The sequence below is a fragment of the Chroicocephalus ridibundus genome, chromosome 3 (genome assembly GCF_963924245.1).
Source record: "Chroicocephalus ridibundus chromosome 3, bChrRid1.1, whole genome shotgun sequence".
Lineage (NCBI taxonomy): Eukaryota > Metazoa > Chordata > Aves > Charadriiformes > Laridae > Chroicocephalus > Chroicocephalus ridibundus.
Window position 1 is genome coordinate 106360411 of NC_086286.1, and position 19057 is coordinate 106379467.

General features: G+C 43.1%; 1 protein-coding gene across 4 annotated transcripts; it reads right to left on the reverse strand.

Annotated features, from left to right (window-relative positions):
- Nucleotides 1–7458: 7458 nt before the first annotated feature.
- Nucleotides 7459–18515, reverse strand: CLN8 (CLN8 transmembrane ER and ERGIC protein). Of its 4 annotated transcripts, none has more exons than XM_063330358.1 (3): nucleotides 18401–18515; nucleotides 10656–11324; nucleotides 7459–10245 (listed from the first exon to the last, which is right to left on the reverse strand). In XM_063330358.1, the coding sequence occupies exons 2-3, from the start codon at nucleotides 11196–11198 to the stop codon at nucleotides 9931–9933; spliced, it is 858 nt and encodes a 285-aa protein (XP_063186428.1). In that variant the 5' UTR covers nucleotides 11199–11324; nucleotides 18401–18515; the 3' UTR covers nucleotides 7459–9930. The 4 variants fall into 4 exon arrangements, with proteins under 4 accessions (XP_063186428.1, XP_063186425.1, XP_063186426.1 ...); XM_063330355.1 differs by lacking the exon at nucleotides 18401–18515 and adding an exon at nucleotides 12834–13026; XM_063330356.1 differs by lacking the exon at nucleotides 18401–18515 and adding an exon at nucleotides 12809–13026.
- Between the last annotated feature and the right edge of the window lie 542 nt (nucleotides 18516–19057).

Here is a 19057-nt window from a genome sequence, read left to right on the forward strand (position 1 = left end):
AGAGTTTGGGTTGGAATGTACGTTTAAAGGTCACCTAGTCCAACCCCACTGCAATGAGCAGGGACATCTTCAACTAGACCATGTTGCTCAAAGCCCCGTCCAATCTGGCCTTGAATGTTTCCAGGGATGAGGCATCCACAGCTTCTGTGGGCAACCTGTTCTGTTCCAGTGTCTCACCACCCTTACAGTAAAGAATTTCTTCCTACTATATAATCTAAATCTACCCTCTTCCAGTGTGAAGCTGTTAGCCTTCATCCTCTCACTACATGCCCTTGTAAAAAGTCCCTCCGTATCTTTCCTATGGGCCCCCTTCAGATACTGGAAGGCCACTATAAGGTCTCCCCAGAGCTTTCTCTTCTCCAGGTTGAACAACCTCAACTCTCTCAGTCTGTCCTCATAGGAGAGGTGCCCCAGCCCTCTGAACATCTTCGTGGCCCTCCTCTGGACACACTCTAACAGGTCCATGTCCTTCGTGTGCTGAGGGCTCCAGAGCTGGATGCAGTACTCCAGGTGGGGTCTCACCAGAGCAGAGTAGAGGGGCAGAATCACCTCCCTCGACCTGCTGGCCACACTGCTTTCGATGCAGCCCAGGATGCAGTTGGCCTTCTGGTCTGTGAGCACACATCGTCAGTTCATGTCCAGCTTTTCATCCACCAGTACCCCCAAGTCCTTCTCCTCAGGGCTTCTCTCAATCCCTTCATTCTCCAGCCTGTATTGACACTGGGAGTTGCCCTGACTCAGGTGCAGGACCCTGCACTTGGCCTTGTTGAACCTCATGACATTCATGTGGGCCCACTTCTTGAGCTTATCCAGGTCCCTCTGGATGGCATCCCATCCCTCAGGCATGTCAACCGCACCACTCAGCTTGGCGTTGTCTGCAAACTTGCTGAGGGTGCACATCTAGACTAAGTGCGTATCTAGACATATCTAGACCAAGTGCAACTAGCTCAACTCCATGGTTAAAAATATCATTTACTAGCAATATCCTTCTCCTTTTGGCAGCAAACTCATTATTCATGTGCATTAATTTCTCCTTTCACTGTTAGAGAGACAAACTTCAATTCCTTCCTGTAGTCCTTTTCGGAACACTTTTGATCTTTGAGAACAAAGTTCTTTGATTCTGGTGACCACATTTAAATATTCTTCTCTAATTCCAATAAAAAGTCACTGTGGAAACCTTGTTGGACAAATTCAACAGTATCAGTTCAACTTAAAAAAAGCAAAAGTAACTTCCAAAATAACTTCCACTCTTCCTACTATTTTCTAAGGCAACATCCTATTAGCAGGCATAATCTCATCACTGCAATCACAAATTAATTATTTATCTATCCATAATTAATCGTCGACAATTACAGTGAAGATAATGGCTATCTCCAGAGTTAACATGATGTTTTTCATAACCAGATCCTAAGATGATGATGTTTAAATTATTTTTACTGGTGGTACATGCACAATGACAGTGTCCTGGCCCCATGCGACACAATGCTGTGGAGAAGGGACCCCTTTTTTGTCTCCCTGGAAAGTGGTGTGTTTGAGTGCAGACTTCAATTTTAGGACACTTAAGGACATACAACATCCTTCCTGTGGCTTGCTTTCCAAAAAGTTGCATGAAATTTGAACAAGATAACTAAAACTTAGGTTACCAAGTTCTCCAGTGAAGCCTGGTTTTCTAAGTTTCTTCCTGTTTACCACTTGACATAGCTAGCACTTTCTCTTATGGAGTTTTCACCGACTGGAAATGCAGAAATTATTTCTCCTGTTGTTCTCAGCCGTGTCCCCCACAAAGACAGTATTGTCATCTGCTCACTGCAATCCTTTGGAAACCACTCAAAGCCAGAACATCCAACGGCCTCGCTTAACTTGAGCATCTGCAGAACTCATGCTGGATCCTTGTAAAGTTACAGGTCCCCTCCACTTCCCTTACCAAACAAGGTTTAGTGGTGATACTTTATTTTTATATATACATATATAAATAGATTTTTTAAAGGCAAACCACACAGCTTTCTTAAATTCAGACTATTAACATCAAAATAACATTTGGTTTAATAAAAGCATTGCGCATTTACATTCTGATATGACGCCTGCTGCTGGCCTGTCTTCCAGTTCTCCATGAAGCACCAGCACCACTACTGGGACACAGCCTGTCAACTCTGAGCATACCAGTACAAACCTGACAACTGAGTTTTATAATACTGTGATGTTTTACCAGCACTAGAACCTCTTTCATGAGCGCCATTAAAAACTTACAAGGAGCCTTTGCAAGTCAAATTCTCAGGCTGCCAATTCAGACAGGCTAGGTACAAATTTCCCTAAATTTTAATATTCCTCAGCACCGGAGTCCTTGTTACACCAAATCCTCATTGTCATGGGTAGCACATGAACGATAGTATGGCTGACGTCTTAACATATTGTGATGGGTTGACCTTGGCCAGCAGCCAGACCCCCACCCAGCCGCGCTCTCGCTCCCTCTCCTCAACAGGATGGGGACACAAAATAAGATGGAAAGCTCGTGGGTCAAAATGAAGACAGGGCAACTACTCTCACGGGAGAGAGAGACTTGACTCGGGGAAATTTCATTTATTGCCAATTAAAATTAGAGTAGGATGGTGAGAAACAAAGACAAAAGTAAAAACACTTCCTCCCCCTTCTTCCCAGGCTCAGCTTCGCTCCTTCATTCCTGATCCCTCTGCCTCCCGCACCCCGAGGGGCACGGTGGGATGGGGAGTGGGGGCTGCGGTCCAGTCCGTAACAGCTAATCTCTGCCACTCCTTCCTCCTCGCATATCCCCCTTGCTCCAGCGTGGGTCCTTCCTGCGGGCTGCAATCCTTCAGGATAAACCTGCTCCTGCCTGCGCTCCTCCAGAGGCTGCAGGGGAATCTCTGCTCCAGCGCCTGGAGCACCTCCTCCTCCCCTCCATCTTCCTCTCACCTCCCTCTCTGCAGGGCTGTGCCTCTCACTTTTTTCCTCACTCCTCACTTCGCCCGTGTCATGTTTTTGCCCATTCTTAAATACATTTTCCACAGAGATGCCACCATCTTGGCTTCAGGTCTCAGCCGTGCCCTGTGGTGGGTCGGAGCCGGCTGGAACCGGCTGTGTCCGGCCCGGGGCAGCCCCGGCCTCTCCTCAGAGAGGCCACCCCACAGCCCCCGCTCCCGGTGCCTGGGCACCAGCCCCCCTGTAGAGTAATATGCACAAGTTATTTCTATAACACAAAATTCCCACTTCTGGTTATTTCGCTGTGCTCATACTGAAGCTGAGGAAGGGAAAAACTTGGATGAATTCACTGTCAGGGGAGGATCACGAAGCACTAAGCTCGTGCAGCCATGAAAGGCAAATGCAACCTTCATCGGAAAGCAGAGCTATTTCCAGTGGAGGAAAGGAGACACTGGTGTAGTACAAGGTACCGAGAAGACTTTATATGAAATACTATGTACAGCTCTAGGCCGCCAACATTTAAGAAAAAGGAATTCAAGAGGGGAAAAGTGGCAAACAAAAAGTATTAGGATGGCTAGGAAAATAAAAGAACAGATTGATTTGCACTCGTGAATATGCAAAACAGCCTCCAGAGGTAAAAAAATAATTATGAAAATAATTATGTAAGGTAAAAAGGCAATGATAATACAAGAATAAATTACTGTGAATTAGAACACACGTTAGGCTCCTTCAGCCTTGGGCAGCACATTGCTTGGGACTAAAACAGGTCCTCAAACTTGTCCTCAGCCAGTGTCACGGTGATACTGGAAACAATACGCTGCTGAGAAAAACGGAAGAGCTAAGCATCGGACAATCTCCATATTCAATGTCCAGCTGCAGCCTGGTCAGCACTCTACAACATAACCACCAGTCTCAGCTACCTCATCCCAAAGCCTCCTAATTTTTTTCATATTTATTTCCTATGACTCCTAAGCAAGGCTACTGCTGCTTTCCAGGATACACTTTCTTCCTGTAAATATGACCCACAAGACAAGATGATCAAGCTGATGTTAGATGCTCTACTCTATGTCTACTCTATGCAACCACTTCTCTGTACTTTCGTAGTTTGCCTGCATGGCTTCTTTTCAAGGTTATTGTAGTTATCACCTTGATTTACTCTTAAAAGATCCTGACCGCAGAACTGCATGATGCAGAAATGTCGGAAAGTCAGCCCTCTGCCTTCTACAAAATCAGTCCTTTCTCAGGTATATTTTTCCCCCCCTTGGTGTAAGCCCATGATTAAACTTCCACGAGCACAGCTTTGGTGACAAAATGCAACGTTCACATGGCAAAGTGCTTTTGGCACCAGAAGTAGCCAAGCAGGAGAGGGAAGCTGCAGACCTATACAGCAATAGCACTATAAAAGTCAGGCTGAGTGAGTACCTGGAGCTGCCGCAATCGATTATCAGTACAAAAACAATGCACACCCTCACAAGTCTTTACAGTAAATGTCAGAGAACATATTGGTGAAACAGTGCCAGCTTTTACAGCACTTTAATGTGAACTAAGTATTCAAAGCAGCAGAGGCAGCTAAAAAGAGAATCATATGAGGAAATGAGTATTTCAGACCAGAAGTAATGCATCCTTTATCTGATAAAGCTAGTATTAAATTTCCACTCTCTCTGCTCAGGTCACATCCGTAAGGACTCAGAAGTGACCCTAGCCAACTCATTAAAACATACACACACAGAGATAGCAGCAAGGAACGGCACAGCCAATTTCCTTGCTGTCGTCTTCTTTGTGGACACGTAAGCAGGCCCCACTCTATTCCTCTCAAGCTAGGCCTGCCTGCCACCTCGAACACCATTACGTCCTTGTACGTTTGCTGCATCATTATCTTTGTCATTCCACCTCGCTCAGCACCATTTTACTTACGGAAAAGAAAGGCACAATGTGCTGCACAAATGCTTGTTTCTGCTCTGTTACACTACCGCTAGCAGAACACACTAATTAGTCAATTGGATCCAGCGCAAGCAATGTCTCTTCTAACACTGGAAACCCATCTGGGGGCTGACTACTAGAGCAACAGCATAATTTGCCTAATTAATGACTGCCACTTATTTTTTTTCCAAATTATCAACTTAAATACCAATGTCATGATCAAAAGATCATAATTGCTGAGTAACACTGTCAAAAAGTGCGCTCTAATACTTTTCTGGGAATATGGTAAGAACTACTAAGTAAAATATCTTTACCTATTAACCAAAACCAGCTGAATAGCAGAACATTAATAACATTGAAATTCCTTTTACAGACTAGTTACACAAGAAAAGGACTTTATTCATACAAATACTATTATGCATTGTTCTTCTCATCCCAGTCTGTACCCACACACATTCCACAGTCAGTAGAGCTTTACACATGAACGTCTTACTTCTGCTTCAATTAGCAGGGGCACTAGCAAAATTATGCCAGCCAGTTGCTTACACAGTGGATTCTTACAAGAATAATTAAAACACCAGTAATGGCTCTACTTTCCTTTAACTCACTAATGCTAAAAAGCATCAGGAATTAATTCTTGTAAAGCACCACGCAAGACACACGTTTAAGGCTTAGAATTGTATTTTGTCATTTAGCAATGAAACAAGTTTGGGTTTGTTTTGTTTTTTTTTTTTAAAAATTAAAGTGGCTTATACTAAACCATGATGTGTCATGTGGTACCAAATGAAGCATCTTCACAGTGAGAACCTAATGCAAAAATAGGCAACACACTTCAAATACACAAGCCAGAAGGGTCATTTCCATGTGATGCTTTTTAACTGTTTTTAATACATACTTACATATAGCACAGCTTCTAGGGTTTTAGTCATGTAACTAAACATACTTGTGTTAATAATGTTAAATGTTGGTGAAGGGACATTATTTTCCAAGTTTTATAGCTATTGCCGTGGATATGACATTACCTTTGCCAAGTTTAACAGAATATTTCAAAATAAACAAGTCATCTTTTAGTGTATGCACTGCAAAAACTGTTTAAGCTACAAATAGCAAGTAAAAAATAATAGGTATTAATTTCATCAGTAAATGAAACTCACAGTAGACAATTATTCAATAAAATACTTTTATTTATGTACACAGTGTAAAGATGCTGCACCATTCAACAAACGTTCTATTGTACAAGAGCAGACTTGAATTTGCTTCTAAGACTTGAACACTTCTAAATTCACTTTTAGTGGGAGTCTCCCTGAGGTTAAGAAAGGCATCTTATAAACTATACATGACATGAGCGTTTAATGTGTTATCAGGAAAAACCAAAAAAATCCTGAAAGATTTGGACATGGGTATTTAGTGGAAAGAGGGCCCAACAGTACGTGTTGGAAACTATTAGACAAAGACATTGTTGTGGTAATTTGATGGCTGCAAGATCATGACCAGTACCGCAGGCAAGAGTGAATCTTACAGAAAAATTGGTGGGCGGAAGGGGAAACTATGACAGATTTTGTAAAAAACATAAGACAGGACACAAACGGAGGCAAACACAAACTGTGATTTAGGAATGCTATATGAGGACAGTAAGAATTATATGCCTGGCCAGGGTGTCTTATATTAGACATTTTTCTTCAAAAAACCCAAACACAAACAAACAAAAACCCAAACCCCAAACACCCCACCCCCATCATTGTTTTGTTTGGTTTGGGTTTATTTTTTGGTGTTCTGTTTGTTTGTTGGTGGTGGTTTGTTTTTTTTTTTTTAAAAAAAGTTTCAGACAGAAAGGTGACAAATACAGCACTCCTTGAATAAGCCTGTCCAAGAAGAAAGCAGGATGAAGTTTCTAATCTGCACCTAGGCAAACAAAAAATTCACCCAAAAACATATTATGCAAGAGTTTTCCAGATTATGGCAGCAGCACAGCCTGTGACCTGATCTAGCCACTACTGAAGCTGACTGTGAATTTTTCTACATTGGATTGCAGATGAGGCCTTATAAAACAGGTCCAACAGGACTGGGATTAGTTTCAAATTAACAAAATTTATAAACTTACTATGGCTAGTCTACCTTTGGGTTGAAAAGCAGCATTTAGTTATAAGAGTAATTAGACACCAACACCCTCAGAGAATTTTTTCAGTCTTGTTTCAGAGCAATGAGAGGGTCATCCACAATCATAAACCAGAAAATCCTCTAGAAGGAAGCAGCCAAAAGGCAGTGAAGAAAACACTCAAGTATAAAAAAAAGAGAGGTTCTGTGCAACAGAACTGCAACTGTAGGCCATCAAGATGAAGAAGAAAGGTTGTCTGTATTTTTATGTCCTGCTCTATTTCTAGCTGGACTGTAAAGTCCCCTCACTCCAACAGAAATAAACTGAGCGCTGTTATTTGCTTTAGTGCATAGCTCTCTTGTTCTATCAGGTCTAGCAGCGTTTACGTTAACAGGTGCTCTTAGGTATTATTAATTAGATGGTTAAGACATGCAAAAGGTTTTCGAGATATGCCATAACAGTATCTGCACAAAAAAACCCTCACATACATGCATACTAAAAAGATTGCATTGTGATAAAAAATACTTTTAATGAAAGATTTAAAATCCTCTTAATAACATTATACATATTAATAAATACAAAATATTAAACTTTGGAGGTCTAGTGCCACTGATATAACTATCCACCTGGCTGCTTTGACCACACCTCAACTCTTATCAGTCCCAAATTCACTACTAACCCCAACCCTCCATATTGTTTTATTTTAGCATATAGAAACTTCACCTCCTTTAGCCAGCCACTATAAGAATTACACACTTGGCCTAAACTTATTTCTCTTCTGATGCTTCCATCTTCTGTTAGGATTCTTCAGAATTCTGTATCTGGGATTTTTGTAATTACTACCTTGTTTCACTGAATCCAAACCTTTAAGTTTTAAGCTGCATAGAGCGTACCATCATTTTGTTATCTGGTGACTTCTCCATCTTCCACGAGGTTTGGATTCTGCAAGATATGCATTTGGATCATATATTTGGGTTCTGTTTCCGAGGAATTCATCCATCTGCTTCCTTCTGAAGTACTTTTAACAGTACTCTCTCTCACACACAACCCCTCAGGAGAGGTACCTACTTTTCAGCTTTAGAGAAGCCTTTTTTCTGTAGGATGGCATCCAGACAGGCCACCCTGCCAAAATGCTGCAAACTCATTCTGGCCTGCTTAGAAATAATAAGGTAGCTCAAAATTTAACTTCTCTCTACTGAGTATCAGCAGGATAACAGATAGTGTTGCTGTGTAAAATTACTAGGATTCTCTAAGCATAGTTTTGACTGGGCAATTTCAGATATTCACCACTTGATCGTTATCAACAAGATCCAGCTATACACTTGTGATCTAACAGTAAGACATTTCCTCTCCCTCATAGAGCAGCCCTTCAGCTCTGTGCTCACACAAAGTGAATTAGAGAACACAGCAAGCTGACCACTAGCTTCCTCCCTTCACTCAGAACAAAATCCAAGACATTCTCACCAAAAATTAATAAAATGGGGTTGTTTACACAAGAGTTTCCCTTACATATTTAAAACAGTCTGCTCCACCACAGATCAGTACACAAAGCCTCTAACACATGTCTTGACCTAAAATCCTTCACAGCTTGGCCTTGCCCAGTCTTATTACTTTGGGAAATAAACCTGTGTAGCAGTCACATCACACCACGTATCAAAGTTTCAAATGAGGGGCTTTTTATCTCAATAGTTAAGGGTGTCAAAACTAATTAATGTATTTGTCATTCTCCTGCCACTAGGTGTCACTCTCTTCTATCGTGATCTTTATACCATCATCCGCTGTCCAAAATTTCACCCAGTAACCGTCAGACCAATACTATTAGCGGGAGAACATCCACCACAATTTGCCAAGCCCCTCCTATCTAAAAAGCAATCCTATTCCTTAGGTCAAGGAAAGATTTAGTGATGTGGCAGATAAAGCGCAAAGGACTGTTAGTGTTACTTTTTATGTTCTTCAAACTAAAATTAAAATACTTAAAACAACAACTGAACTCCTAAAGGGGGTAATATGGGCTTTCCTCCACAGAGGAGTCATCTCAGTTTCTAAAACCCTCTATAACAGAGAATTTCCAAAAATAAGAGGAACCATAACAGGAGCACTAGCGGAATTAATTGCATGATCTGTCGTGTGGGACTTAAAAAGAAAATAACTTTACCAATCAACCAGCAATCTTTTCAAGGATGAGAGAGTCAAACGTTCTATCATTGCCTCCTGTATTTAATTGATTTCAAGTCCAGAAGGGACCACCTAGCTAGATTGATTACCTAGCTAGACCACCAGTATAACGAATGCCTGCATTCCTACTTGCTTTTTTGTGGTAGATACGAACTCATCCCATTATGAGGGCAACCTGGAAACTACAACTCACTTTGACAGTGAACACTCAAACAATTATCTTCCTAAAGTGCACGTAAAACAAGAAAAAAAAACAAAACACAACAAACAAAAAAAACCCCACCCAAAGCCCAGCCATGACTGCATTCTACCACTGACCAATTCAGCCATTTGGAATGATTTAATGGCACACAGAACTAGGTACCCATGCATACCTAACTTGGGTCATAATTGATCTTAATGTAAAACTTAACAGAATTTCCAGTATCAGTATCTCTGATGTACGTGAAACAGGATTCAAGCTAAACTTGATTCAAGCTGAGCTTAATAGACACATTAACTGTTAAGCCACTTTGAAGCATTAGGACAAAGGATACCATTAGAGAACATGACACTACTAAATCATGAAATACTGTCCAATCTGACAAAATTGTTGACATAATTTATAACTAAGCGGTTGAAGATCTTACGCGTATGCGCATATGAAACACAAACAATGCTTTTAAATACTTCTGGTGCATACAGAATACAACCAGCAAGGAATCACTGTGTTAATGAGCTTCTTGCAAAAGCTTCTAGTTCATGGGCAAAGAATTACTTTGCATTGTATTCTTCCGCTACCCTATTAGGAAACAGCTGTTTCAGCGTTATATCCTCTTCTTTTGATGCGTTTCACCATTTAATTTTCCATTTTCCGTTGTTTTATTTTCAAAGTTCCAGTCAGTTGGGCTGAGGAGTTGCTGAGTTTTTTTGTATGTCCAGTATGGGTTAAGTATTAGTGTAACAGCAAATAATCCAGAGAATAAAACAATAAAATGAAGAAGTCCCAGGTTTTCCACCACAGAATTCCAATTGAAAATACACACCCACCACATGTGATAAGTAAGAATCATGCGGCAGTGAAACAGGTGGATCATCACCCACTGGTTTGCCTTCCAGAAAAAGGTATTAGCACAGCCAGCCTAGAAAAACAAGAACAGAAAGTATGCAGAAGTGAGATTGTTACTTTGAGATAAGGCACAGAGGAATCTGTACAACTAATGCAAATACTCAGCTTTCACATACACATACTGTCAGGCTTTTTTTTTTTCATGTAAAGCTATGATATTCTACGTGCATACGGCATCTCAAACTTGGACTGAATCTATACCATCTCACTATCCACATGCACACAGCATCACACAGAAACCTATGTGGAGGACCACAGAAACATCATCACGACAAAAGCGGGCATCATAATAACATGGGTATCAGTTAGATGAATGCAGTTTTAGATGAAAAGCTATCTAGACAAACCACACGGATTACCAATGGAAAAGCGAGATGCATGAGAACTGCTACAAACATAATTTGAAAATGATCACGTTCTTACCTTTAGAAGCATCCAGGAAATGCACGTTGAGGGAGTACTCATCTCCAGCAACATTCCCATCAAAGGTAGATAATGTCCAGATCTCACATTAATTACTAGACCAGCCAAGCCACCAAAAGCAAGCAAGTGATGAACTACCAAGAACACATCAAATGTTCTAAAAATAATGTTGGACATGTGAACAGCTACATTTTCAAGCAAGAAAAATCCAGCAGCTATTAAACAGTTAAACCAACTCCACTTTTGCTGTGAATACACTTTGTCAGCATGAAAAACAGGATCTATGAGCAAAGCCCATAATCCAGCAACACAACTCTGAAGTCCAAACACACCACGTGTGACTGCCATATTCCAAAACACCTTCTCCTTTGCATACAAGGCACGATAAGTGGTACTTATCCATGAAGACAACCAGTGAGACAGAAGAAATACTCCCAGGTAGATTAAAAAACCAGCAGCTAAAAATGTCAAACGAACTTCCCATAAAAGATAGTCCCAGTCAAAAATGGTCCCAAACACTGGATCATCGTTTGTAGGATTCATGTCTTCTTTTTACAGAGCAAGGCCTTGCAAGGGGCTTGACACTTCTCACCAGCACTACGGTCTCCTTTATGCCTACTTAGCCTCTGCTATTACGCAAACCAGAAACCATGAACTCTTCTTTTCCATCTGGACAAGGAGGGGAAAAAAAAAAAAAAAAAAGTGAATTTTTAAGTCATCTATATACATAGCTTCCAAACTATAGAGAACACACTTCCACTGCAGTTATGACTTTGGTCCTGTTGCCATTAGGCACCACCGTGCCGAAAACAGGTACACAGACAGACCAAAAAAAGCTTAAGCAATGTGTTTAAGATTAAAAATAGGCCTGCAAAATCTGTACAAGTGCAAAGTAATGCACAGAAACAAAAGCTGAAGAGGGCAAAGGAGGAAGGCAAGAAAGAGGAAGAGAAAATACAAGAAGCAAGCTCTGTTTTCTTACTTATGAAACTTGTATTTCAGCAACAATGTGTGATTATCCTCCTAATCCATTATTCTCCTACTCCCCTGCTTTTCCCTCGCTGATTTTTCACCACATGCTACACCTCTGGGTGCAATTTAGAATTTGAAATACAGATCCGGGACATAAAACTACAAGAACTTAATCCAGTAAATTGCACCACTTACACAGAAAAGGGCTCTCAGGATCATATCTCAAAACAAGACAATCAGTTTCTGAACATTAAACCACTTTCCAACAGAAAACATATTCCAAAAATGCAAGAAGAGTATGGAATGTAGACAAGCAACATTAATATGTATTATTAACAACATTAGTGTAATTAACTGAACAGCCCAGCAGTAAGTGCCTCAAGTTAGCTGAAGCTTCCTGAACACACCGTAGTTCAAACACACAAGATCTGTGGAGAGGGAAAAGCCAGATAATACTGAAATATTTGAATGTCAGCTAATTTTATGAACGATTTAAGCGACATCAGCGTGACCACCAGGCCCACAACAGCCTGTAAATGCTGAAAACCACAACACGTTTGGGAGCTGGGTGGGAGCCACATGAAAAAGCCACCATAACCATTGAGTACAGAGACCCTGCTGACACCATGGAATAGTCTGGGTTGGAAGGGACCTTAAAGATCATCTAGTTCCCACCCCCCTGCAGGGACACCTCCCACTAGGCCAGATTGCTCAAAGCCCCATCCAGCCTGGCCTTGAACGCTTCCAGGGATGGGGCAGCCACGGCTTCTCTGCTCCCGCCTCGCTTCACCGTGACACAAATGCCACCACGGCAACGCAGATCCTGTAGGGAACTGCTCACCCCGGCCTTTGCTCGCTGATGTCCCCCTTCGAGACATGGAGCGGCGGGGTGACAGCTCCGGTCCGAGGGCCGATAGCCCCTGTCCGAGGACCCCACACCTGACAGGACAGACTGAAAGGTGAAGCCCCAGGGGCCCCCTCACAATCTCCTGGAGGAAAAAAACGGGGTAAAACACACTAATCCGATGGCACGGACAGTCCCTGAACAGCGCGGCTCCAGCAGGACCGCGACAGCTCCTCCTCCCCCACACAAACACCGGCAACAAACCCCCCCCCGCCCCGTCCCGGCGGCCGCCGAGCCCCTCTCGCAGCCCTGCGGGGCCGGCCCCGGCCGCACAAACCTCGCTCACACCCGCCGCTCCTCACCCACAGCGCTGCCCTCGATGGCGGGCCGGCCCTTCCCGTCTCCGGGAGCGCCCCGGGCCCGGCAAGCCGCTCTCACGGCCTCCCGGGAGCGCCCGGTCCCACCCGACCCGGGAGGCCCGTCCCGCCGCCGTTCCCACAACGCCCGCCCTCAGCCGGGCAGCCGCCATACGCGCCCGCTCTGCGCATGCGCCGCCCGCCGCCACCGCCCCCTGTGCGCCGGCCCCAACCACGGGGCGCGGCGGGGGGAGGCGGCGCCGGTACCATTTGGGCGGGGCGGGGGGGGGGGCGCTCCGCGCTGCGGGGGGGGCAGCAGGCCGCGTGGGTGGGTGTGTGGAAGGTGTTTGTCTTCAGCAAACAGTAGTCCCATCACCACCACTGAAAAGTTAATAATATTTAACAGGCACCTGTTCAAAAAGAAATAATTTAAAAAAAAAAAGTAGCAGTGATGCCATAGCCAGTACATTTACCTGTAATTATCCAGTTTCATTAAAGACAGCAAATTATTAAATGGATGTCACGGGAGTTCTGCTACATGATTCTCTCCATACTTGTGAAAATCGATGCTGTCATCCCAGTGACTCAGCCCTGCTGGATCTTGCGGGCATCACCGGGGCAGGCCCACCGAAACCACACCGGGCTGGGCTGCAGCCCCGCGCCCGGGATTTCTTCACCGAAAAATTTCTTCACCGAAAAGGCTGTCAAGCATTGGAACAAGCTGCCCAGGGAAGTGGTGGAATCGCCATCCCTGGAGGTATTTAAAAGACAGGTAGCCATGGTGCTGGGGGACATGGTCTAGTGGTGGGTTGTGGCAGTGTTAGGTTGATGGTTGGACTCGATCTTAAAGGTCCCTTCCAACCGAGACGATTCTACGATTCTGTGATTTAGTTTGGCTTCGACAAGTGTGACTGGCAGTGACTGCAAGTTTCACCAGGGAAAATCTCAATCCCACAACGGACCTGGCGATTCCATCAATATGTGCCCAAAATATCAAATCAAATCAAGCCACAACTTCTCTTATGTGGAGGATTTGCCTAGAATAGCCGAAATCATAAATCAGTCTATTCGTGGTGAGAGACCAGAGCTGGGAAATCAGTCCTGGAAGTCTGACGGGTGCTCGGTTTCCAGCCGGGGAGAGGGAAGTGCCACCGTTCCCTGCGGACAGCTGGGTCCTGACACAGCAGCAGGATAACTGGGCAGGAGGGGGTTTGTGCATTTGCTTTTAATTGCTAATTTGTGCGTTTGCTTTTAATTGCTAATATGATGCCCTGTCCTGAGCTCTGTGAAAAGTAAGACCTGTTGATACGCCACCTCAGCAGTTTAGATACAGGCAGCCAGCCCCAGCTGCTTATGGAAAACACTCTGGGAACAGAGTCTACCATGTATGTCTCCTTCTAATGTGCTGGGTGTGAGGCATTACACCTTCCCTCCAAGCTCCTCTACAGACAGCCCCAAGGGACACCAGGGTTTGGCTGGTGCCGTGGCCACACGCCCAGAGACTGCCCGTCTGCCACTGGGGTGAGTCACCCACCACTTCCCACCAGCAACCTCATCTCTGCCCAGGAGGCCCAGCTCAGCGGCAAATGCAAGGCAAGAAACTTCAGCCAAAATACTTGTTTCATGCAGGGGGCACACTCGTGATCAAGTGACAGAGATCCCGATGACATGGGCTGGCAAGTTGGTCTTGTCAACAGAAGGATTCATCTTTGCACAAAAGCTAGAGTGAATTTCTTGCAAAGCTTTGGGATACGGTCAGAGCCATTGACTAACCCTGAAGGGGAAAAAGGGCTGTAGGGCCTGAGAGAGGCTAAGTAGAAAATTTGGAGGAACTTGAGATGTGCTTCCTAGCTGGTTGTGGGTATTCATTTAATAACTTCTGTTCCCTAACAGATGCTGGACCTCTCCTGGGTAACATGAAAAGGATGAAAACCCTCAACAAGCAAAAGCTGGGTGAGCTGGTGTTGGAAGAAGTTACTGTCCCAAGTAATGTGATTGGGCTGATACACCAAGGGCATGTGTTTTAGCTTTCCCTAATTTTATTTTTCCCATAGCTGTCTTTAAAGAATTCCTTTGAATTGTAACACCTTGAGGCAGGAGACTTTTTTACTTACATATAGGGAACTGTGATCCTACTGTAAAGAACAAGATCAGAGATTGTCTGTTGTCTTTCTTGGATATTTTCCTTCTCTTCGCTGCCTGCCTTGCCATCTCAAGCAAAACCTCGTTTTTTAATTACTACCAGCTGTAGCCATGATGTAATAGTTTAGTGTTACTTTCTGAATCTACTGATACTACAACCATACTTAGTGACAACTTTTTAATAGGTGCCTCATTATTGTAATTATGATCACTTCAGGTATTTCAAAATAGTTCTTCCTGCAGTGAGGCTCATCTTCCATATTATGTCATATTCAGTTCTCCCTTTTGCAGCCATTATGGCTGGATGCTCCAGCATGCCCTGTCCAAAAAAGTTCCTGACTGTCTGCGCTGTCTCGGTTTTGGAAGGCTTTCTTGGCATCTTCAGAACACCACGGCTGGAAGAGCAAAGAGCACCTCCAGGCAGGGAGCCCTGCCTGCAGTCTGAATGATCCGCCCCTTGTAGCCAAGAGCCCCTTTATACTGGTTGGGTAACGCTTGCCTGCAGTCAAGAACTGAACAGGATTTTTTGCACTTTACAGTACCTGCTTTTTGTTGCCTCAATGGCTACATCTACACAGCCTCTCATGTGGGGGCTGCCTTTTACTTTGAAATGGGGTGGCTACATCCCAACAGCCCATTGAGTATGATTTTGGCCCACACTATCTCCCAAAACATCCATAGAATTGTTGGCTTCAGAAAGTCACGTTGACCAGACTCCTGCTTCAAATGGGACCAATATCCAGGAATCGTCTAGAAAAGTACTAGTTGGCACACGCCAAACTTCCTTCAGGTAGCATACTAATAATTAAATATTGCATGCAGTAATGAATCAGTAGCTCCTTTGTTATATTTACTAATACACAGATAGCTGATGATAGTTAAAAATGTCTTTAGTTCTATCACTTTTTTTTTTTCTTCATTCCCCAAACCGCAGTGCCGCGATCCCAAGTCCTTCTCCTGCTCCTTGTACTTTCAGAAGTAGACTTGTACCCTCTCAGTGGTGTGACAACACCTTCAAGGCAGGGGCTTAGGAGATGTGTGTGGAGGGCACAAGGCCAAATAGTGAGACCTTCAGTGAGAGGGGAGCCTACAGGTTGTGCAGCGGCTGCAGGATGACTATTATAGGACATGTATGAGTGCTTGTGTGTATGGGTGGAACCATTCCATGATTCTATGATTCTATAATATAGAATACAGGCAACTGGTACTTCTATTGCCATTGGCAGTGAGTTGAGAAATGTATTTTAGGGGTGGGTTGAGAAAGGAGTTTCAATCCTATTATCAAATTAAGCCATTCGTTGCAGGCAACTATTTATCCTGTAAAGATTTGACTTGTAGGGGCAGAAAAGTCCAGAATAAGCCACCCTGAATTCTGCCTTTTGCTATGGCAACAGAGGGGAGTTTTCTGTCTGCAGGAGACATGGCGTGATGGCGAAGTGGCCAGAAATTATCTGTGGCAGCAACGAAGGGATGGAGATTGGAAGGAATCCTGCCTGACAAGGCTGTTCTCTGATCATTTTATGGCTCTCTCTCATCCTCTGAGTAGCATGTGAATGAACTGAAGTTACTTTTATAACTTTAAAAATAGCTTTAGGTTAATTTTATTCATATTTTAATTCCACAGTACCAAAAACTTGTAGTCAGTAATACTGTATGTTCAACTAATTCATATGTGCAAAAATAAAACCAGAGCTGGTAATTGTTCCAATACAGGAGGAAAACTCTACTGCTACTGTAAAAGGCAAGACATCATTGACTTCTCAAAAGGTTTTAGCCCTCTCTTCCCAAAGTTTAAGAAAAGCTTGCAGATTTACAGACACAGATCCATGCATATACACATAACTTGTGCTGACCTGTCACATAATCATATATTTTCAGTGACATGCTTCTTGAATTCTTTTTTTTTTTAAATGAAATTTGCTCCTTTGCCACCTACTGATATGCAGTCTGCATTCAAATCTATGGGAGCTTTACTACTAATTGTGGGAGCTTTGCTTCAAGTCTGTGGGAGGTTTACTGTATGCCCGCCTCAAGGAACTCTGTGGCAATACCAGATGTGTAATCTCGCTTTGTTAATGTTTTACACATACTCTCAAAGTTTTCCTGATTCTTGTCCAACAAGTACTTATGCAGTGTTCCTACATGCAAACTACAGTTACTCCAAGGAGCACTTTGAACATGCTTGTTTAAGGCATTTTTCATCTCAGCCAATAGGAAGCATACTTGACTTCTTTCAGAAAACATGTATTACAAGACTTTCATGTGTGCTGAAGATTCAGAACATCTTTAGATTGCATAAGATATTCATCTACCCAGGCCGGTTTGCTTTCCTCGGTACTGGGAGATCAGCACCAGTTTCTACAAACTCTTTTTCACTTCTGGTCAGTTTTAAACGAGTTAATCAACTCCTTATGTTCCAGAACAGGCAATGACAATAGTTGTCTTGAAACACTCAGTGTTCTCAAAATTTTAAAAAACTCAGATTTGCCAAGCGTCCAGACTTTGAACATCAAGTTATGGGAAAAATCGCAGCAATGAAACTGGCTCTTCCTGCCTGCTTGAATCTTTTCAGATAATTAAAATAATGTAGAAGAACTGGAGATTCTTTCCTCAGTCCCTCTCAAGATCATCCCCCATTTCTCTGTACTTCTTCAACATTTAATGAAAGTGCTGGAGGTATACAACCAATGTTGAGTAGTGCCATATATCCCAGTCTCACTAAAAAAGCTCTGTTGGGTGTAGACACAGTTCAGGATGTTTATCATACACATGCTGACCCTGTGACGTCTGGACATTCCCTGTACACTGCTTAATTGGACCTCACCAAGTACAGCCTTTGGGCAATTATTCTTTCAGTATTTCCTCCGTTGTCATTCTTTTACTACCATCCGTTCTCATTCTTTTACTACCATCCATTCTCATTCTTTTACGACCATTCAAGGCTCTTTTTTTCTACTAATTCTAATTCTACTAAATTTTCCTACTTCTTTTTCTTCTAATCCTAATTTATTTCTATTTTGATACAAGACACTCTCAAGGTCTCTCCTGCTTGCCCCAACCATTTCTCCCAAGAATTTCTCTAAATCTCAGCTTCTCTCTCTCATTAGCCCTGTAATTAATCTGTAATGCATAAGACATTGCTGCTTCACTTCTTCTTTATCTCCTTAAGCTCACACCTCACTCGAAAACCTTCTTACTCTCTTTCCATTTTGCAAGCTTCTCTTTATGTTCCATAATACATGCTACTTAAATATATGTAATCATATAATTTTTTTCTCCCTCCTCTCCATAACTCTGTTAGACCCCTGGCCAGTCAATGCTTCTTTATGCTCCTCCCTGAGGATTTTCACCTCCTAGTGCCCAGCATCACTGGGGATACTATAACCACTTTCTTTTACCCCACAGGAATAATAAATAAGAATAATACCGACTGTGTCCAGTAGTCCTGGATGCAAGTTCCTCAGTTGCTTCTGGTTGGCTTCAGGTAAATAGCATGAGGTGACGATACAAGCTTGGGTTTGCAGTTGAACCTTTTTGTTCCTCCTTCAGCAGTCTGCATGTCTTAACAATGTTCGCTGGAACAAGTTATTCTGCCCTTTAGTACTTAGGCTCTTGCTTCACAGCTGTAGTCACGAAGTTTAGTCTAACTGGTGTTTCAGGTTTACCCAGAATCTCTAGTCCTTCTTTCGAATTTCTCACACAGGTACCTCCACTGCCTCTTCAGGAATCAAAGGAAAATCCTGTGTCTGTCTCATGGAATATACGCTTATCATTTTGGAGTTTTATTTAGCTCCAGGTAATTTCACCTGAATAGGAATGAGGGACTTTACCAGCAGCCAAAATGATGTTGTCAAGTTAGAGCAGCCAGTGACTAGCTTACCCACCGGTCTCTGGTAAGGGTTTGATCCCAGATGACCACCTCAGACCATCTTTAAGTTGTATCTCTAGGCAGCATCAAGCAGTTCCTGTGGAAACTGAGATGGAGTCAAGTACCTTACAATTACTGTTTGGCAATGGTGGGCAGCAACCAGGAACATTCCTGTGGCCTCAGTCAGTAATCTAATAAGTTTACTTTGGGGAATTTCAGT